A 19,665-nucleotide genomic window follows, 5' to 3' on the forward strand; every position below is an offset into this window, starting at 1 on the left:
AATAGTAAAATGAGGATAGCACCACGCTTGAGTCGTTCCATGATTTTTCGCTTATAATTTTCGGTAATCCGGCGTGATATTTTGCGATCTTAGCCTTGATGTGGTCGTTCTCCGTTAATCGTTTCAATTCTCTATGTTAATACTTAATCTCTAAATAGATAATAGTTTTATTTGTGATCATGGAGATGAAAAGCAAAATAGTTGGACTTGTTTTTATGGCCAAAATGCCGGACTTCCAATCTAATGTTGGGTGATCATTACCAGCTTTGATAACCTTGGCATCTGCTTTGAATTGAACCAGCCTTTTGAGCCTTTCTAGGGTCACCTGCGGAAGAGTAACTGAGACAGCGATGACAGCTACGCTCCAAGGCACCTTTGAGTGTAGCTCTGGAATACGGCCATAAGGTGCCCTAAAAATATATACCTATTTGCAAACACAGGGAGCCTCGTCCAAGATAACTGCTTGCAACCGCTTTTGCCAATTAAAATTAAGCCAGAGTTTTGTCAGAACAGGAACGTCGAATATAATCTCTGGCATCATGGGAATAGCTCGATACCCTCCATTGGCCACGCCATCAACAGTGCTTGATTTGGTAGCTCCCCTACTGAGCAGTGCTACCTAGCCTTTCTAGGCTCTGCTGCTCCTCTTCTATCAACGCCCTCATAGAGGAGATGACAATAGTGAGTCGATCTCCCCAAATTCAAATGGAGGAAAATAAACAAGGGCCTTTTCCCAACCACATATGGTAAATAATAATACAATATTGATCGTAGCCGATATATTCGCCAACATCCAACTGCAAGGACTTAGAGATAACGGAATGGCAGAGCGAATGAGCTCATCCCTCTGAAGTCACGTGATCGAAGAATTTGCTCCGCAAAGTGATCGGCGATTCATAAGTAAACAACAAACCCTTTCATCCTTTCTGTTCATCACAAAAAAAAGTAACCATAATGTCCTTCCTCGTCTCGTTGACTCGATCGATGGCTCCTCGCCTAAGCACTCGTTCCATGGCTGCAACGGCCATCATGGCTCGCTATCAGAATCAGATCCAACTTCAGAGCAATGCTGCTTCTATCGCTACGCTTCCTTCTTCTGGATTCGGTGCCACTCGTGGAATGAAAGTCAGGGCTTCGGTCAAGAAGATCTGTGATGGTTGCTCGTCTGTTAAACGTCGTGGTCGTGTCTTTATTATTTGCAGAAAGAATCAAAAGCACAAGCAAAGACAGGGCTAAATAATAATAATAATAATAATAATAAAGTAAAAAAGTCAGATCTAAAGTGCCTGGATCAGAGGTGGAAAAAAAGGTAACAGCTATTATTCAAAGATGGATCGTAGAGAAGATACCAGGTAGGGCAGACATGAGCAGGAGTAATTCTAATATGGAAGATCAAGATCAACAACTGTAACTCCGTGAAATTGACAATCTTTTTTCCTTCATGTTAGATCACAGTTCTTGAACAGGATACGACATCGAACAGGGAAGGAGAATATGATTAGTGGAAGACGTTTCATTTTAGAGGAGTCAGCTTGGGAGTTTTTTTTTTCTTTTTTATTTGGATCAGGAAACAACTTTAGGGATATGCTTCATTGTACTTGCGTTGTTAGATAGCCTGTTTTCTTCTTTCTTTTATTTTCTATTTCTTCAATGTACTTTAATTATCACGGCATCTAATGGACCATTAGCACAATGAAAAGGGGCCTTTTATCTTTGCTGTGGACTTTAAAGGATGATTTCTTTTTATCGTCATCCAATTCTATAAGTCTTATATGAAAAAAAATAAAATAAAAAAAACATGCATTCGTCCAGTATAGAGCTTAATCACTGATATCAACTAGAATACATGCTATCTACTTGATCAAACTACTGATTGAACAAAACTGATTGCAAAGAAGCTCTCGTCTTTTTATCACTATGTAGTCAGTGTGATGCTCGCATGTGAAGGTCATCTTTATTATCATTGTTATTATCTTACCCCTCTCTTTCCTTCCCTCTTTTATTTCTGTCTTCGTCCTTTCCTTTACATTGCATTATCTCTTCTTATTTCCCTTTCTTTAAGAATTTATTTGCCCACCATTGTCAAAAATCCTTTCAAACGTTCACGCGAACGCCCTTCGCTACCTACTGCCTCTGAGCCTATCCAAGAGGTGTACAATCAACATATTCAGACATCCACCTCTTCATTAAGTGCCTCATCACTAACGTCTCCTTTTGAGAGTGTTTCTACTCAGTCGCTTGATACGGCGTCAACAACACCGACAAGAACAGTAGAGCCAGTGCCCGCGTCTGCATCTGCCATCGTGCCTGTGCCGAAGCCCACCTCCGTTACATTACCATCCTCAGCACCCGCATCACCTATTGCTCCGGCCACGCCACTTCCCCAACAGCAGCAGTCTCTATTCTTCTCATCTTTGCCCTCATCAGGGTTAGTGTCAAGTCCGCATACAAGACCAGCAGAAGAAGCTTTGGAAGAGGTCAGGCCAACGGCTCATTACCAAAGGAGCCGTGCTACTACCATTACCTTTGATACAATCTTAACAAAGAAAACCACGAGTGCTGGTTTAACCCCCATCATCACCACTACAGCAGAGAATCCTTCTTTTTTCAAACTACAAAGAACTATGAATCAACTTCAGACAGCTGCAGACGAGGCCGCCCACAAGGTAACAGAGTCGACCAAGAAAGGGTTAACCTCTATGCAGGGTTCAACGGTTGTGCAACGATACGTTCGTCCTACGTACCAATATGCGAAACAGAAATATGATAACTCCCCGACATTGGTTCGGATCTTGATCTTGTTGTTTGGAGCCATGAGTGCGATCCCACTAGGATGCTTTACGGCGTTTATGTCTTTGGTCACCCTAGGATGCTTGATCGTCGGTGGCATTGGTATTACAATTGTTGAGGTAAAAAAAAAAAAAAAAAAAAAAAATTCATTGATAAATACTTTGATGATTCGGAGATTATGGTGCATGATACTACAAAAAGTGTTCACATTTCATTTCATTCGGTGTTAGGGCGGTTTTGCCATATTAGGCTCTGCGTTCTTATTGCCAGCGTTGGGTGTGGCATTGTTGATAGCATGTGGTGTGGGTTTGGTAGCCCTTTTCGCCTATACTGCCTACACTGTGATCTGCTATGTGATTGCCTTCTTCCGGATCGCACCCGATTCGCGTGAAGTTCGACGCCAGGCTTCAGAAATGGCCGAACGAGGAAAAGAAAGGGCCACCCTGCTCACAGGCATTACTCCCTATCAAATGTAAAAAAAAGAAATTCTTCACTTTTGTTCATTGATGTCTGGATTTGAGATTTCTCTGGACAGCTCTCCATTCATCCATAGTACTAAAACAGATCCCTGCAGAAAAATCACTAGCTATTTTTTGCTTTAATCCTCTACACGAAGAGTAATAAAGAACAAGTAAAAAACATAATAGCGTAAAACAGTTTAATATGTGATGTATAATATATAAGATGTGTTGTGATGCTACTGTTCTCTTTCTCTTCCTTCAGAAATAGCCTTTTTCCTCTCCCCCCTCTGTCTAATTAGACCGCTGCTCGTTTTTGAGCAGATCAGGCGTGCTTCCTCCAGCCTTCCAGAAATGAAGGAGTTCCTTGTACGAGGATGGTCGACGAATGTTTTTACTAGTAGAATTGGTGGGAGATGGTACTTTTGTCTTCTCTGCGCTACTAGATAATATGGCATGACTTGCAGACTTGGGTCCGGGTCCACCTGCTAGTCCTATGGATGTGAACGATCGCTGATTTCCTGTAGAAGATGCGCTAGGAGGGCTTTGTTGTTGATGTTTTTGCTGTTGCTGAAGGCCTAAGCTGCCCATGGACATGGCGCGCTCTACACGCCGTTGAGACGAAACAATTGAAGCAGGAGAAGCTCCTGCAATGTTGGGCTCCACATGACACTTTGTGGGTGTTGTTTGCTCCTTTTGTTGCTGGTGATGCGGACGCGTCCCAAAATGATCAAACATAGCAGCGGAGGTGATAATTCTAGCCGGGCGAGTGGTAGTGATGCTATGACGACGCTGTACCAACGATTTCGAGGGGTTACTGGGGTTCGTCAGTGATGAAGATGGGGTAGAAGCTTGCTGTGAAAGTGAAATAGCAGTTCTTTCGTTTTTGTCAAATGGCACTGGACTCTCAGGAGAAGCATTGCGGTCTAAGAAAGTATCAACAACGTGGGATGAGAAGGCTTGTTGATCCTGCTTTTGTAAGTCTAGTTCCTGTTGGTACTGTTGCTGCTGGTGATTATATTGATGCTGCAATGCGAGGTACATGCTCTCAGGCCTTTGTCTTGATGTTGATGATGAGGATGATGGACGGCTCTTTGAAGTCAGTACGGTCTCCAAGGCCCCCAAACGCCCCTCCATCTTGTTGAAGCATTGTTCCAACCGTGCAGAAGTCTGCTCCATGGCCCGAACTCGTTCTTGGATTCTTTTCTCAATATCTGAGAGCAGTTTGACATGGATCTCGGCCTCTATCCTGTTGACACGTGATCCTAGATGTCGATCAACTTGGTCAACCTCTGTAGAGGAGCTGCGAAACATTAATTTTTGAGTGTCTCTCAGTTGAGAGATCAGATCGGTTAATAAGCCGTCATTAAGTTCATGATATTGCATGCCGAAAGACTGAAGCTCTTGGCGAAGTTCCATGATCGAGGCCTTATTGTTATCGACAACAAGTGCAGCATTATCAGCGGTTATATTCAAGAGATGACCATCATTATCGTCGTCATCATCATAACCATTTGCCTGCCGATACATTTGAATCTGGCTTGTAGTATCTACAATATCAGTCCTGTCCAGATTATCTTCGCTATCAAGTTTTTGAACCTTTTCCGATAGAATAAAAAAGGAGAAAGAGATTATCAATATCTCAAGTTTCTCTGCCGGAAGTATTGACAAGAAAAAAAAAAAAAAAAAAAAACAGAAGAAAAAGAAAGGTTTACCTTGTATTCGATATCGCCAAGTTTGCTTGTGATCATGGTCTCCATTTCTTGAACACGGCTGTCTAGGTCATCCATCTTTTGTGAAGCATTTGAGAGTATCTCTTTCCTTATTGTCGCAGACCCTCGAGAGTGGTACGAAGAGTAGTCATCATCATCGTCATCATCGTCATCGTCGTCATCGTCGTCATCGTCGTCATCGTAGTCCTCTTCCAACCCCTCTTGAGAAGAATGGGCGTTGGTACCTCCACGACTATGATTATGGCTGTGATGATGATCCCGATTCCTCTCCTGTAGTGGCTGAAGGTTTAATACCATGAAAGCGCCAGGATCCTGCTCAGTATCGATACCGTCATTGCCGTCGTCACTGTCACTGTCACTACCATCATCAATTTGACTCGGCCTCTTGGAGTGGCCTCCAAGATAATCCTCGTCCTCCTCATGGATGACTTCAAGGAGTAGGTTGTTAGTATTGCTATTGCTGATATTGTTGGTATTGATGTTGGTGTTGTAGTTGTTCATAGGAGAAGACAGGGAGAGACTTTGGATTTGGCTGTCAATATTAGTTTCATCAGATGCTGAAGCTGATGATTTAGACATGGGTGGATCATAAAGTTGGTACCGCTTGATTTCCAAGGATTTGCCGTCATCGTCCTGAGCATCATCTTCTCCATAGTATCGAGGATTGCTGTGATCCAGCATATGTTTTTGTGTATGGGTTGACGATAGCCTTGGCGTCAGCCTTGTCGCAGTAGTAGTTTGCGCCATGCGAAGTGAACCTGTGGCCAACATAAAAAAGTATAATCTTTTTTATGTGAATGACCTTACCACAGATGCATCAAAAGGGCGGGACGGGACAGAAAGACTTCCCATGGCCGAAGTAACAAAGAAAAAAAAAAAAAAAAAAAAAGGCCCCTGTACCTTTACCTGATATAGTCGTTGTTGCTGTAGGAGACAGCATGGAAAGATCCTCCTGTTCCTCTTTCTTGGTTCTTTGGAACTCGAGGCGATCACGCGCAGAAGAGCCATAAGAGTCACTACGGCTTAAACCTGCATTGCTGTCTAGAAGGGGTGAGGGTGTAAACCTACGTGGGATTTGTCGATTGTTTATATCTTCATCGCTGTTCTCTTCCTCATCTGGTTCTGATTCTGTTTCTGTCTCATCAAAGTAGACCTGTTCAGTCTGAATGGGCATCAGACGCAGGAAGGGCCGTGGATGTTCAGCCCTTTCAGTCTCAGTCTCGGTCAATGGTGCACCCTGCTGTGTCTTATCTTCATCTGATTTTAGTAAATATTTATCGAAACCTAGTGCTGCAGCAGCAGCAGTTATCCCTGTGGCAGCTGATGTACTGAATCGCCTTGCGGGTTGATGTTGAGGATAGTGATGTAAAGACGTAACAGAGTGGTTATTGCTACCAACTATGTTCTGCAAAGTTGACGAGCGTTGGATACTACGATCGCGCCCGTTCTGGTATAGGAGATTGGGCGTGGACATGGAGAAAGAGTTTTGCCGTTGGATCTGTCTGTTGGTTGCATTGTAGTGGTGCTTATGATAGTGTTCAAGTTGACTTTGGTTCTGACCCATATTAGTATTTTCTCAATCAATTATGGTAGTGAAAGAAAGACTTTGGTTGAAGTTAGGACGCAGAGAAGGAAAAAAAGAGAAAGAGAAATGGTTCAAGAAGAGCAACTGACAGAAAAAAAAAAAAAAAAAAAAAAAACTCGATGTACAATATCATACTGTAAGTCATTAAGAGTGTCAGGTACAAAAAACAAAAAAAGAGGGGTTCCTTTGTCCTTGTTGAATGCCAAATTACCTCACCATCCCGCTATACCCCTATTTTTTTATTTTTTTATTTTTTGTAATACCAATACGACAGCCGTTTGTAGATGGTTAGGTTGACTTGTTGGTATTTTTCTGGGTTGTGACTTTTCCGGTACACAGCGCAAGAGAACGCGTGTATTGAGACAAGGCATATCTTATGGCTATAAAACGATTACGGTGACGCACGGAGCAAGCAATGGTTACATCTTGGACTCAATTGATTCGAGACTAAGGATGACTCTATTTTTATCATCACGACTTCAATCCTGATTTGCCTTGCTTTTTGGCATTGGGACGGTGTGCAGGAAGAGTGAAGAGGAGGATGGACAATCCAAACATCTGCTCTTATTTTGACATGAACTAAAAAAGAAAAGGGCCTAGTGCCAGAGAGTTTTACATTTGTGTCCACCAAAACCGCAACTACAGACTATGGTACAACATTAAATCCTGGAGGAGAATTGGTATTAAAGGAAGCTGTAGTATTATTAAGCGTTATATTAAGGGTAAAATACCCCAAACGCATCTTTTTTCAGTTGACATTCGAAAGCATGGACAATGTAGATGAGGTCAAGAATAGGATTCAAGGAATATTATATACATGTATATGTATTTATGATGAAGAAAGTCTTTGCCATACTGCGGCAGATGTTCTCACTCTTTTTTTTTCTTATCTGAGGCTTTTTGCATTAGGATCAACCTTGGGATGTATCCATGTCCAAATAGGATTTCTGCGCAGTGCACACAAACAAATAAACAGCAAAAAAATACTCGTGAGTGAAATAGCATACGAAGCTAAGAGAAGACAATCGCAAGTTTGCTTTTCATTGTTTAATGAGAGCAAGATGATAAAAAAATCTCTTGAAATAAAAATAAAACGTGTGCCGTTGTGATGTTCTTCTTGCTTCCATTTTCATATCTGCCATCTCTCTTCTTTCCTTTCCTGAAAGCAATCCTCCTATTTCTTGGTCAGACTCACAATTGGATAGCAAAGACTGTCTCTCCTCTTCTTTCATATCATTTTTTGTACACCCTCATTTGTCTCTCCTTCGCTCCACTCTTCTCTCTATTTAACTTTTTTTTTCTGTTTTCTTTTAACTCTCTCCCTCAACCCATACATTCATTCGTTTATTCATTCATCCATTCATTCATTGATATTCATTTTCTAATCACATCACAGTTTCAAAATACCACAAAGCCATGTCTCTTCAACAGCAACAGCAACACTCTGACATCTACCCTGTCCAACTCACTGATAATGACTGGGCCAGGATTCTGCAGAGCAACAAAGAAGCGCAGGAGATGTTATCCAATACCATTGCTCATCATGAACAATATAGAGAAGAAGACCCTATCAAACGAAAGGGCGTCATCTCTCAGAGCCATGCCAACAGCAACAATGACTCGTTTAAACGTAAGTCTTGATGTCTCATTTCACTCATTTAATCATTGACTTGGTTTATTGAAAGATCTCGTTACTCATTACTTTTTTTTTTTTTTTTTTTTGTTTAACTTTTTATCTATTGTCATGACTGCTCTGTAGATGGATCCGATAGAGCAGAGAACGACCAGAGTTCTGGTGAGTAACATCCTAGCTGACATTTGAACACATTAAGACGCACCAGGCCTGGTGTATATCTTCATATACATGTCCCTCTATCTCTGTTTTTTTTTGTCTTTCTGATATCGATCTCCTGTACCTCCTTACTGGAACGTGTGAGAGAAAGAAAGCAGTAACAAAGAAAAGAAAAAAAAAAAAAAAAAAAGAAGCCATAACACTCATAACATGAGTGAAGAAAGAGATGAAAGGATCAATATTCAATCAGAATGTCAATGAGAGGCTTTCTTTAATGCTGATGATACCCATCTCTTTTTCTTAATCTTGACTTGTACATGATGGGTGATTACTACCAGATGACGGCCACTCACCCGGCGAAGGCAAGCCAGCACCAAAGAAGGCAGGCCGCAAGCCATTGACTACTGAACCGACCAATAAGCGAAAGGTACTTGTGCATAGATACACAAATCAGCCAAAGTCCCCTGTCCAGTTCAGTTCAGTTCAGTCCAGTCCCAGCCCCTTCCCTTTCCTCCAACAACTGCATTTGTCCCGCAAATCTCTATCAACATTTCTTAAAAAAAGAAAAAAAAAACAAACAAACGAAAACGTTTATTTTGGTTGTAGTAAATGAAACATGCCCCAGTCCGATCTCATGCCAATGCTTTATACAAACTCCCGCCGCCACTGCCACTGCCATTGCCATTGCCATTGCCACGCCGCATTTGTTTACTTTACTGACGATTTTTTTTAAACTTTCCGGCTCCGTGGTTCTCAACCCTTAACCTTTTAATCTTCTCACTAGGCCCAGAATAGAGCAGCACAGCGTGCCTTCCGTGATAGAAAGGAACGCTATGTTAAGTCTCTGGAGGAACGTATCAAAGAACTTGAGGAACTCAATCCTGGCAAGACTGATGCCAAACTAGCAGAGGAGAATATGAACCTCAAGCTCATGGTTCAGAAGCTCGAGACCGAGAACTATTTCCTCAAGGAACAGGCTTTCACCTTTGACTTCCCCATCAGCCAGCCTGGTCTCTACAACGTCGCCAAATTGAGTCATGATGGCCTGTTGCAACCCAACACCAATAGTAGTCAAAATGCTCAGTCTAGTCAGAGTCCTAAGCATTCGGTTCTCAGTCCTACATCACAGACTCTCGATTCTGCTAGCAGTAGTAGTAATACGGCAACACCCCCAACACCCGCACAGAACAAGTCTTTTGCTGCGAGCAATGTGGCTAAACCCCCCACTTACGATCAACTTCCCTGGTCACCACCATCGTCTGTTGGTGACAGCGTCCCCAATTCGCCTCTAGATAGCGATCTGTCAACACCAGAGCAAGACACTGTAAACCAGTCTACTCCCACGGATAATGCTGGTGTGGTACCAAGGTTCAGAAATAGCTCACCCGAGGAAGCGGCACTCTTTTCTCAGATTCTAGATGGAACTGGCAACACAGCTCCAATCAATTCTATCATCTCAAGCGCCACTACTACCGCCACTACTACCATCCCTGTTACATCACAACAGTTGTTGCAACCAAGTCAGACCACCTTTAATCAAATGAATCAATATGTCCCATTTGGCCCTACAACGACTAGCACTGCGGTGAACTTGAGCAGTGCAAGCCCTCTGAGCACTTTGGCGGGTCTTTCTGAACATAGCTCTTCTCCTTCAATGGATGAATTGGTCAATACGCCATTGTTTGATGCAAATTTGCAGTTTACACCAACCACATCGGGCTTGTCAGTAGCTCCCTTCACATTTGATCAAACGCAAGCTTTATTCACCGACTTCCGTGATCCATCGGACCCACGTGATTTTTTCACTTTTGAAGACCCAGTCGAGGCTTCATTCCACGATGATAAGCTTGGGGGGCTATTCAGCGACCAGTTACTTGACTATACCAACGCTTTTGCTAATGTAGCGGCAACATCAACAACGACGCCGTTGACCAAGGAAGATGGATGCGAGGAATTCTCTGGCAAAGACGGCAATAAGCACGTATTGCCACCATTGGGAGAGAACGAAAAAGCGTACCCTTGCCCACAAGCCTGGGAGCAGCTCGCTAAGCATCCCAACTTTGATGATGTAGATATTGATGAGTTATGCGCAGAACTCAAATCCAAGGCCAAATGCTCTGGACACGGCCCTATGATTGCACATGCGGATGTGGAGAAGCTGATGAACAGATTGGATCAACAATAGAGACTGGTACAAGCACCATCCGAATGTGCTTAAATGAAAAAAAAAAAAAAAAAAAAAAAAAAAAAAAAAAGGAAAATGACGCTGGTGTTGGACATTGTCCTCATTCGTTCATGCTAACTTTTTTTTTTATATCTGGATTCCCTTTAATGCGCCTGGTTTCTATATTTATTTCCGACATTCAATCTACTTGAATCATCTTATATCTGTACCCGTACAGTATGGTCAAAGGAAGAGGGAGAGACTGACTTGTTCTTGTCCATATTTTCCATCACTCTCTCTATGTCCAGTATCTCCTTTTGTCACTCATTTTCTCGCCTTTCTTGTATTTTTTAACCTTTTGATTTGGCCTAAAGTTTTTTTTCTCGTATCGTTCTAATGTTGTTGCGTATTTAAAAAACTGCTCAGCCCGTATTTTTATTTTATCTCCAAGCCGTATTATCATGTATTTTTTTATTCTTTCTTTTGCTGCATCGTACAAAAAAACAAAAAGAATCATCTCTGACAGGATAGATCAAATAAAAAGAAATGCAAAATAGTTCTCAGGCACAAGTTTGTAGAACAAGGTACATGTACACGTTTTGGATGCATTAAAATGTCTACATGTAAGGAGCCATCTCCGCTACAGAGCGAGTTTGAGTTTAAACTGTGGGGATGAATGCACCATTGGACAGGGCAATCCATCAGACAGCACATGGATAACAGACGTGGGAAGAAAGCAGTATTCACAGAGGTTGTTGTTTGTTTGTTGGATTTTTTTTTTTTTTTTTTTTTTTTTTTTTCAATGCTCTTTCTTTCCTCCATTCATAAACCCATTCATTTGTTCATCCATCTTGGCCCAGCAAAAATAAAATAAAAAAAAAATGAGCGCAGAAGCACCCCAACAGTTTGCATTGAGTGAAGCAACAAAGACAGGGGCGGTCCAAGTCCAGCAAGTTCGACCACTGCAGTCACTTGGTCAGCAACCACATGTATGGACACCAAGTCAGGAATTAGCAGCAAAGTTAGTCTTTGGAGGACTGGGTTGTATGATTGCAGTGGTCTTTACACATCCAGTGGATGTAATTAAGACCCGACTTCAGTTACAAGGGGAAGCAGGGGCAGGGTCTGTTGTACCGTCTATGCACATATCAAATGCCCACACATCGTCTGCACTGCCAGCACATAGGTTACAAGGTATTACCAGTGTTGTCTGCACTTCTACTACTGCTACTGCTGCCAGTAGTAGCAATAGTACCTCGTTGCAGTCAGTATCAGGATCAGGACTTTTATCTTCAAACTCTAGCACACATTTGGCATATTCACCCATGACGACGCCAGTGACAAATGTGATTCATCATCGAGACGCTGCATTGTTGGCTCATGAGACTATGGTCAAACCAGGAGGAGTAACAGGAGCAATAGAAACAACTGGAGGGTTAAATATAACAGCAACTGGTGCTAGTCCTACTGTAAAAAGCCAAGCAGTGCCCAGGACACTTCGGTTGATTCCATTGCTACGAGAGATCATGAGGGAGGAAGGGCCAAGAGTGTTGATGGCGGGACTGGCGCCAGCAGTGTTGCGAGAGAGCATTTATTCGACGATTCGATTCGGGAGTTATGACTTGTTTAAAGGAATTTACAGTGGAATTGGGTTCAACGGATTAGGAAACGGAGAACAAACGACAGTCTTAGTGAAGCTGTTGTCTGGATTGACGAGTGGGATGATTGGTAGTGTTATTGCTAATCCTACAGATCTGATCAAAGGTAACCTTAAGAGAACTCTCCTCCCCAACGATCAAACCCAAAAAAAAAAAAAAAAAAAAAAAAAAAGCCTATTCATGTTTTCTAATTTATAAGCTTTATAATTTTTTTTTTTTTTAAAAAAAAAAAAAAAAAAAAAAAAAAAAAGTTCGGTTGCAGGCATATTGGCCCAGTGGTAAACCACGGTATGCGTCGATTGTAGATGCATGCCGATCCATTTATGTGGAAGAAGGGATTCCGGGATTGTACAGAGGTGTGGTTCCGACAGCGGCTCGGGCCATGGTAGTCACTGCTTCACAATTGGCTTCGTATGATACGACGAAACATTGGCTATTGGCGATTAAAGATTCTAAGGGCCAAGCTAGGTTTCGAGAAGGGTATTTGACCCACTTTTGTGCCAGCACTGTTGCAGGTAATTTTTATATGCAATAAAAAAAAATAAAAAAAAAAAGAGGGATGAAAAAAGAGCAGCGATTGTTAAACTATTTCCCTTTTTTTTTTTTTTTTTTTTTTTTTTTAATAGGACTGGTGTGCTCAATTTCGACATCACCAATTGATACGGTAAAAGTACGATACATGAATCAGCAGTTCAATGCGAATGGGCAAGGGATGTTGTATCGATCTGCGATAGATTGTGCAGTCAAGACGGTACAGCGTGAAGGACCATTGGCACTTTATAAGGGGTTTTCGATGTGCTGGTTACGTCTTGGTCCTCATACGATGCTGTCACTGATGATTTTTGAGAAGTTGCGAAGCTGGGTTGGATTGAACCCCGTATAGTAATAATAAAATAAGTTTGACTATGGTATCGGGGGATTAAGTTGACAAGTCTTTTTTTGTTGTTGTTTGCACGACAGCAAGTTCGTTGAGTTCATTAAGTACCCCACATACAAGGGATTGAGTTTTTTTGATTCGGCAACGACAATGACAATATGTGCTGCACTGCAGAAAAAGCGCGTTAAAAAAAAAAAAAAAAGAGGGAGATAGGGGAGTGAAGGCATTTTCAGGGATGAAAAAACGAAAAAAAGAAATGATGACAAAGACAAATATGAAAAAGGGGGGAAATGGAGACATAGGGGAGGGTGGCAAGGCATGGTATATATCATTCCATTACTGACAATGAAGGTCGATGCTGCCAGTCGATCAATTCGGTTGAGAGGATCTTTTCTTTTATATGATCATGGGGGATCAGTGTAGAACCCCCAATGTAATCTCCTTTTTTTTATTCACAATGATGTTGACGTCTATAATTCAGGAACAAAAAGGTGCGCGGACCAAAACAATAAAGATATGGCATTCCTCAACCCCGACTGTATTTTGAAGATGCGGATCGGCTCCTGCCTCCACCTCATTGTCCGTTCCTCCCCCCTGTAATTTCCTTGAAGATATTCTCTTGTTTTTGTTTATTGTCACCATTCTCCGTCAATCCTAAAAAAAAAGACAAAAGACATGTATGTAGATGCAAGATCCATTGTTGATCAAGTGTTATTGAATTTGGATTGGTTTGTCATATCACGGGCTGTTGACGCCCATAACATTCAATCGCTGAAACCCAGTCAGCCATTCACCCACAAATCATCAATAAGCTCACACACAGATCAGCAGGCGCAAGTAATCAGCAAGCTGTTCTCCTATTCTCAGTTGTTTTTTTTTTTTTTTACAAACAACGAAAGACAGCACTGCCATTTATTCCCTTTGGAAGTGGGGGTGGGTTGTAACTGGGATAACTGGTACTGACAGTGAAGGTAAAAAAAATGTATTGTTATCTGGTATATCATGAAGACTAAAAATACAAATAAAGAAAAATAGTTCAGTGCATGTGTGAGTTTATAGTTTGTTTCTACCACATGTCTTTTTACAAGTTATAACTTACTGACTTGCCTGTCCCTCTTCTCATATACTCACATTGAAACGTTTCTAGCTCTTATTTTATTTTTATTTTTTTCTCAATTACCATTGCAATCCTTCATCTGATTAAGGAAAGAAAGGAAGATAAAAAAAACAAAAAAAGCTTCATCTCTGTCCACATTGGTCTTTGTTTCTATTTCTTATTCTCATTTCCAAGCTCATTGTCATCAGACTAGTCTAACTTGTCAGACGACTACTACACTACTAATTTATAACTACTTCTAGACTCGCAGGTGAAAAAAAAAAAAAAAAAAAAAAAAAGAGACTGCTTAAACTTTTTTTTCTTTTTTCTTTCTTCCTTGTCTGTCTTCACTGTCTGTCCATCTTTACCTTCAGTCAGTTCCCCCTGTTTCCTGTTTCCCGCCTCTTTTTTTATCTTTCTGTCTCTCTCTTCGTTCCTCATCATCATCATCTTTATTTTTTATTTTCTTTTTCATTTTTTTTTATTTTTTTTTTTTTTATCAGTCTCTTCATCTAATTCTTCATCCTCTAGTTTCACTCTCATCTTTACTTCCATCTCAAAATATTCACCTTTTACTCTGTCAGTCTTTTTTGCTTGATTGATCATCACCAATGCGTGGCCACTCCTCCAAGGAGTCTGACTATTCCGACATGAACATCCCCCTGACGTCTGCAGAGGGCCAGTTCGGTGGATTCGACAACAGTAGCAGCAATACTTCCCTCAACTCTCCTTCTTCTACTTCACAGGCCCGATATCCTCCTGAGAGGTCTGCCACTTCATCTTCGGGTCAGGGTAAAGTTCATAAACCTCCGTCGGCTTGGAAGTCGTTCGTGGCTAATTTCACTGGTCAATCTAGAGATAACCAGGAGGGCATCCGTATCATTTATCTCAACAATCCAGAACGAAATGCTCAGGGCAAATACCTGCACAATCGCATCTCTACTTCCAAATACAACTACTTTACCTTCTTGCCAAAGTTTTTGTATGAACAGTTCTCCAAATACGCCAACATCTTTTTCTTGTTCACCGCATGTATTCAGGTATAGAAAAGAAAAGAAAAGTCCTCCTTGCTACTACATACTCTGCTATAATTGTGAATGTTTGAGTGCACACACAACTTACGCTTCAATTTTTTTTTTTTTTTTTTTTTTTTTTTTTTTTTTTTTTTTTTAAATTGTATTAGCAAATCGAAGATGTATCTCCCACATCCAGATATACAACTGCAGTTCCCTTGGCGCTTGTCTTGTTTGCTACAGCTGTCAAGGAGGTCATGGAAGACTTTGTAAGTATCGTTTGGAAGGACTAACGTATAAGAGAACAATCTAAATTTGAATGATCCAGACCATTGTCAGAAAAAAAAAAGAGACAGAAAATGGATCATTCACAAGTTATTTAATTCCTATTTAACTCCTTTTTTTTAATCAAAATAAAAAGAAACGACATGCATCAGACAGTGAAACCAATGCACGAAAGTCCAAGGTTCTTCAAGGAAACGCATTTGTGCCCAAGCCGTGGCATTCGATTAAAGTCGGTGACATTGTACGTGTGGAGGGAGGCGAGCCCTTCCCTGCAGATCTGGTCTTACTGAGCTCTTCTGAACCAGAGGGAATGTGTTACATCGAAACTAGTAACTTGGATGGGTAAGATAACAACAGCCAACTTTTGCAACAAACAAAATATGACATGAAACTAAAAAAGACTTGGCGATTTTGGACAAGAGGATCGCGTGGCTGTACTGCACAGCCTCAGGCAGAGATTTCTATTTTTGCTGATTTTTTTTTTATACTCTAACCTTTTTCACAAACAGCGAAACCAATTTGAAGATTAAGCAAGCATTACCAGAAACCGCCAGCTTGCTCACACCGCTGGATGTATCGCAGATCGGAGGGCTCATTCGCTCAGAACAACCCAACAACAGCCTCTACACTTTCGAAGGAACTTTGCTTATGAACGGTGCACATGGACAACCCAAAGAGCTACCACTTGATCCCACTCAAGTGCTTCTCAGAGTAAGCTTTTTCCTTTTTTTTTTTTTTTTTTTTTTCTTTTTTCTTTTGAATGCCGTATTGTTGATTCATTTGATGTCAAATATCCGGAACTTAATAACAATAATAATAAAACTGACGATAACTTTTATTTTATAAACTTTATTTCATAGGGTGCTCAACTTCGCAACACTAACTGGGTCTATGGTATTGTCATCTTCACAGGTCACGAATCCAAGCTTATGCGTAATGCGTCGGCAACTCCTATCAAACGCACCTCGGTGGAAAAGATGACAAACGTTCAGATCATCTTCTTGTTCGGCATTCTTCTGGCCATGTCTCTCGCCAGTGCTATCGGCAACATGGTCATTACGAATAACAACCTTGACAAGCTTTTATACATCAGCGTCACTAGATCATCTTGGTCGGATTTTGGGCGCAACATTCTCACCTTCTTGATTCTGTACAACAATTTAATCCCTATCAGTTTGATGGTTACCATGGAGGTTGTCAAGTTTTGGCAGGCGCAACTCATCAATTCGGATCTGGACATGTATTACGAAAAGACCGATACCCCTGCTCTCGCCCGTACCTCCTCATTGGTTGAGGAGCTCGGACAGATCGAATACATCTTTTCGGACAAGACTGGAACATTGACATGTAACGAGATGGAGTTCCGTCAGTGCTCTATTGGAGGATTGGCTTATGCGGATGTGGTTGAAGATGGAAAGCAGGCTCGTGTTGAAGATGGCATGGAAGTGGGTGTGCACGACTTTAAGCAACTTGATGCCAATCTTAAGAATCATCCCACTAGCAATGTCATTGATGAGTTTTTGACACTCCTTGCAGTCTGTCATACTGTTATTCCAGAGCGACAAGAGAGCAATCCCACAGGTACTTTGCAGAGACAAAATGTTCTTCATATTAAACAATTACGGTTGTAATTTTTTTTTTCCCTCATTTCAGTTAAAGTCTTCATTACCGACCTTACTGACCTTACTGACCTTACTGATATATGCATTTGTATTTCATTTCTCTCCCATTCATTACAGAAATTATTTACCAAGCATCTTCACCTGATGAAGGAGCGCTTGTCTCTGGTGCTGCTACCCTAGGATACAAGTTCACGACTCGCCGACCCCGTTCAGTTAACATCCAAGTTGGTCCTCATGATCTGGAGTATGAGATCCTTAACGTGTGTGAATTCAATTCGACCCGCAAACGCATGTCAACCATTGTGCGTGGACCAGACAAAAAGATCAAGCTTTACTGCAAAGGTGCAGACACTGTTATTTTGGAGAGATTGGGCACTGAGAATGAGTTTGTGGATGCAACCATGCAGCATTTGGAGGACTATGCTACGGAAGGTCTTCGCACCCTTTGTGTTGCCATGAGAGAAATCCCTGAGAGTGAATACCAAAACTGGTGCCAAATTTACGACCGCGCTGCTACTACTATCCAAAATCGATCTGATGAACTGGATAAGGCTGCAGAGTTGATTGAGAAGAACTTATTCTTGCTCGGTGCTACTGCCATTGAGGATAAGCTTCAGGATGGTGTTCCTGAGACAATCCATACATTGCAGCAGGCAGGCATCAAAGTTTGGGTCCTCACTGGAGACAGACAGGAAACCGCCATCAACATTGGATACAGCTGCAAGTTGATTCAAGAAGATATGTCACTGATTATTTGTAATGAAGCAACACACTGGGAGACTAAGGAATTTTTGGAGACTAAAGTCAAGGCCATCAAGTCGACTTTCCAGCGTGGCGATGATATTGAACCACTGGCACTCATTATTGATGGTAAATCTCTTGGCTTTGCACTGGAGAAAGATATCGAAAAAGTGTTTTTGGAACTGGCTTGTCTCTGCAAAGCTGTCGTCTGCTGCCGTGTATCCCCTCTTCAGAAGGCATTGGTCGTCAAGTTGGTCAAGCGTAATCTCAACTCGATTCTTTTGGCTATCGGTGATGGTGCTAATGATGTATCTATGATCCAAGCTGCTCATGTGGGCGTTGGTATCTCTGGATTAGAAGGTCTTCAAGCTGCTCGCAGTGCCGACTTTGCCATTTCTCAATTCCGCTACCTCAAGAAGTTGCTCTTGGTTCATGGTGCTTGGAGCTATCAGCGTCTCAGCAAACTGATTCTTTTTAGTTTCTACAAGAACATTTGTTTGTACATGACTCAATTCTGGTATGCATCCTATAACTGCTTTTCTGGACAGACTGTCTATGAGTCATGGACCATCTCACTTTATAATGTCGCCTTGACTGTACTGCCGCCCTTGTCTCTTGGAATCTTTGACCAGTATGTCAGTGCTAGGATGTTGGACCGTTACCCTCAGATGTATATGCTAGGACAGAAAAGCGAGTTTGTAAGTTGTGTAACTTTTTCTACATATGAGTTGAATCGATCTGTTAAAGATCAAGATTTGTTGCTAATGCCTGGATGATCCCACTATCCGCCTCATGTGATTTACTTATAGTTTAATGTTAAAACATTCTGGGGATGGGCATCCAATGCTATTTACCATTCTGTTGTTCTGTTCTTTGCCGTGGCATTTATCTTCAGGAACGATTTGATTACTGTCACTGGTACCATTGGCGGTGCTTGGGTCATGAGTGTAACGCTTTACACGGCTGTTTTGGGCACTGTGCTTTTGAAGGCAGGATTGATCACAGAGTAAGTTGGAAAGCAAACTGAGTTGCTTTTTTTTTTTTTTTTTTTACAAGGTTGTTCCACAGATCCTAATGTGCTTATTTTTGGTTTTATTTTTGTTCGCTCATAGTCTTTGGAACAAATACGCGTATATTTCCATTCCTGGCTCGATGCTTTTCTGGCTGGGCTTCTTCCCACTGTTTGCAATTATTGGTGCAAAGGTCGGATTGACTCCTGAATATGCCGGCGTTGTAGGACCCATTTATAGTCAACCTGTTTTCTGGCTCACAATCATCCTCCTACCCATGTTCTGCAACTTGCGTGATTACACTTTCAAGTAGTACGTATTCATCCGTCGCTTTTTTTCTTTTATTTATTTTGATAACCAATACCTCTACTCATGTACTTGGTCACCATTGACTCACACTTGTTTTTTTGTATTTCTTTACTCATTCGTTTAATAGTATGAAGCGTACATTCTTCCCAAGGACATATCATTATGTACAAGAGATTCAAAAGCTGAACATCCCAGATTACCGACCCAGGATGGAGCGATTCCGAAAGGCAGTGCACAAGGTGCGGAACATCCAACGTCTCCGTCGCAACCGCGGATTTGCATTCTCGCAAAACGAATCTGGCACAGGACGTCTTGTCAGAGCATATGATACCACGGCGCAGAAGCCTCGCGGCTAAAATACAATTTTCGTTACAAGATTGGAGGAAAATGAAAAAAAAAAAAAAAAAAAAAAAAAAAAAAATTAATGAAAGAGGAGGAAGGAGGCATTTTTTCGTTAGGAACATTTTAAAAAATGTAGATAGAATCATTAAGTATTAAAAAAAAAAAAAAAAAAAAAAAAAAAAGTAACCAG

General features: G+C 41.4%; 6 protein-coding genes across 6 annotated transcripts; 5 read left to right on the forward strand and 1 right to left on the reverse strand.

Moving 5' to 3' along the window:
* The first annotated feature begins 921 nt into the window (after positions 1–921).
* On the forward strand, positions 922–1,485 carry BCR41DRAFT_358947 (ribosomal protein L36-domain-containing protein). Its single transcript, XM_022025150.1, has one exon. It carries the CDS (start codon positions 955–957, stop codon positions 1,234–1,236), a length of 282 nt encoding a protein of 93 aa, XP_021878531.1. The 5' UTR covers positions 922–954; the 3' UTR covers positions 1,237–1,485.
* Positions 1,486–2,813: 1,328 nt separating this feature from the next.
* BCR41DRAFT_373056 (hypothetical protein) lies at positions 2,814–3,266 on the forward strand (the record flags this gene model as incomplete). Its single annotated transcript, XM_022026737.1, has 2 exons — positions 2,814–2,909; positions 3,021–3,266. 2 exons carry the CDS (start codon positions 2,814–2,816, stop codon positions 3,264–3,266), a joined length of 342 nt encoding a protein of 113 aa, XP_021878532.1.
* A 130-nt stretch (positions 3,267–3,396) lies between these two features.
* Positions 3,397–6,664, reverse strand: BCR41DRAFT_388479 (hypothetical protein). The gene is made up of 3 exons (XM_022028008.1): positions 5,888–6,664; positions 4,964–5,739; positions 3,397–4,847 (listed from the first exon to the last, which is right to left on the reverse strand). Exons 1-3 carry the CDS (start codon positions 6,543–6,545, stop codon positions 3,543–3,545), a joined length of 2,739 nt encoding a protein of 912 aa, XP_021878533.1. The 5' UTR covers positions 6,546–6,664; the 3' UTR covers positions 3,397–3,542.
* A 1,011-nt stretch (positions 6,665–7,675) lies between these two features.
* Positions 7,676–10,613, forward strand: BCR41DRAFT_358950 (hypothetical protein). Its single transcript, XM_022025151.1, has 4 exons — positions 7,676–8,196; positions 8,326–8,361; positions 8,697–8,785; positions 9,143–10,613. The coding sequence occupies exons 1-4, from the start codon at positions 7,983–7,985 to the stop codon at positions 10,541–10,543; spliced, it is 1,740 nt and encodes a 579-aa protein (XP_021878534.1). The 5' UTR covers positions 7,676–7,982; the 3' UTR covers positions 10,544–10,613.
* Positions 10,614–11,340: 727 nt separating this feature from the next.
* BCR41DRAFT_424336 (mitochondrial carrier domain-containing protein) lies at positions 11,341–13,084 on the forward strand. Its single transcript, XM_022030411.1, has 3 exons — positions 11,341–12,286; positions 12,432–12,695; positions 12,807–13,084. Exons 1-3 carry the CDS (start codon positions 11,404–11,406, stop codon positions 13,061–13,063), a joined length of 1,404 nt encoding a protein of 467 aa, XP_021878535.1. The 5' UTR covers positions 11,341–11,403; the 3' UTR covers positions 13,064–13,084.
* Positions 13,085–14,803: 1,719 nt separating this feature from the next.
* Positions 14,804–19,489, forward strand: BCR41DRAFT_309738 (hypothetical protein; the record flags this gene model as incomplete). The annotated part of the gene is made up of 9 exons (XM_022020965.1): positions 14,804–15,193; positions 15,337–15,435; positions 15,588–15,793; positions 15,961–16,162; positions 16,312–17,032; positions 17,191–18,512; positions 18,624–18,820; positions 18,927–19,136; positions 19,261–19,489. The coding sequence occupies 9 exons, from the start codon at positions 14,804–14,806 to the stop codon at positions 19,487–19,489; spliced, it is 3,576 nt and encodes a 1,191-aa protein (XP_021878536.1).
* Between the last annotated feature and the right edge of the window lie 176 nt (positions 19,490–19,665).

The sequence above is a fragment of the Lobosporangium transversale genome, assembly GCF_002105155.1.
Source record: "Lobosporangium transversale strain NRRL 3116 chromosome Unknown BCR41scaffold_36, whole genome shotgun sequence".
In the NCBI taxonomy this organism is placed as follows: Eukaryota; Fungi; Mortierellomycota; class Mortierellomycetes; order Mortierellales; family Mortierellaceae; genus Lobosporangium; species Lobosporangium transversale.

Excerpts from the sequence above, each read along its gene's own strand:
- BCR41DRAFT_358950 (XM_022025151.1), top strand. The coding sequence starts at position 7,983 with ATGTCTCTTCAACAGCAACAGCAACACTCTGACATCTACCCTGTCCAA. Across the intron at positions 8,197-8,325 it reads CAACAATGACTCGTTTAAAC|ATGGATCCGATAGAGCAGAG; the intron begins GTAAGTCTTGAT and ends ACTGCTCTGTAG. Across the intron at positions 8,786-9,142 it reads AACCGACCAATAAGCGAAAG|GCCCAGAATAGAGCAGCACA; the intron begins GTACTTGTGCAT and ends TCTTCTCACTAG.
- BCR41DRAFT_388479 (XM_022028008.1), bottom strand. The coding sequence starts at position 6,545 with ATGGGTCAGAACCAAAGTCAACTTGAACACTATCATAAGCACCACTAC. Across the intron at positions 5,740-5,887 it reads AGCAACAACGACTATATCAG|GTTCACTTCGCATGGCGCAA; the intron begins GTAAAGGTACAG and ends TGTTGGCCACAG. Across the intron at positions 4,848-4,963 it reads TTGGCGATATCGAATACAAG|GTTCAAAAACTTGATAGCGA; the intron begins GTAAACCTTTCT and ends CTATCGGAAAAG.
- BCR41DRAFT_358947 (XM_022025150.1), top strand. The coding sequence starts at position 955 with ATGTCCTTCCTCGTCTCGTTGACTCGATCGATGGCTCCTCGCCTAAGC.
- BCR41DRAFT_424336 (XM_022030411.1), top strand. The coding sequence starts at position 11,404 with ATGAGCGCAGAAGCACCCCAACAGTTTGCATTGAGTGAAGCAACAAAG. Across the intron at positions 12,287-12,431 it reads TCCTACAGATCTGATCAAAG|TTCGGTTGCAGGCATATTGG; the intron begins GTAACCTTAAGA and ends AAAAAAAAAAAG. Across the intron at positions 12,696-12,806 it reads TTGTGCCAGCACTGTTGCAG|GACTGGTGTGCTCAATTTCG; the intron begins GTAATTTTTATA and ends TTTTTTTAATAG.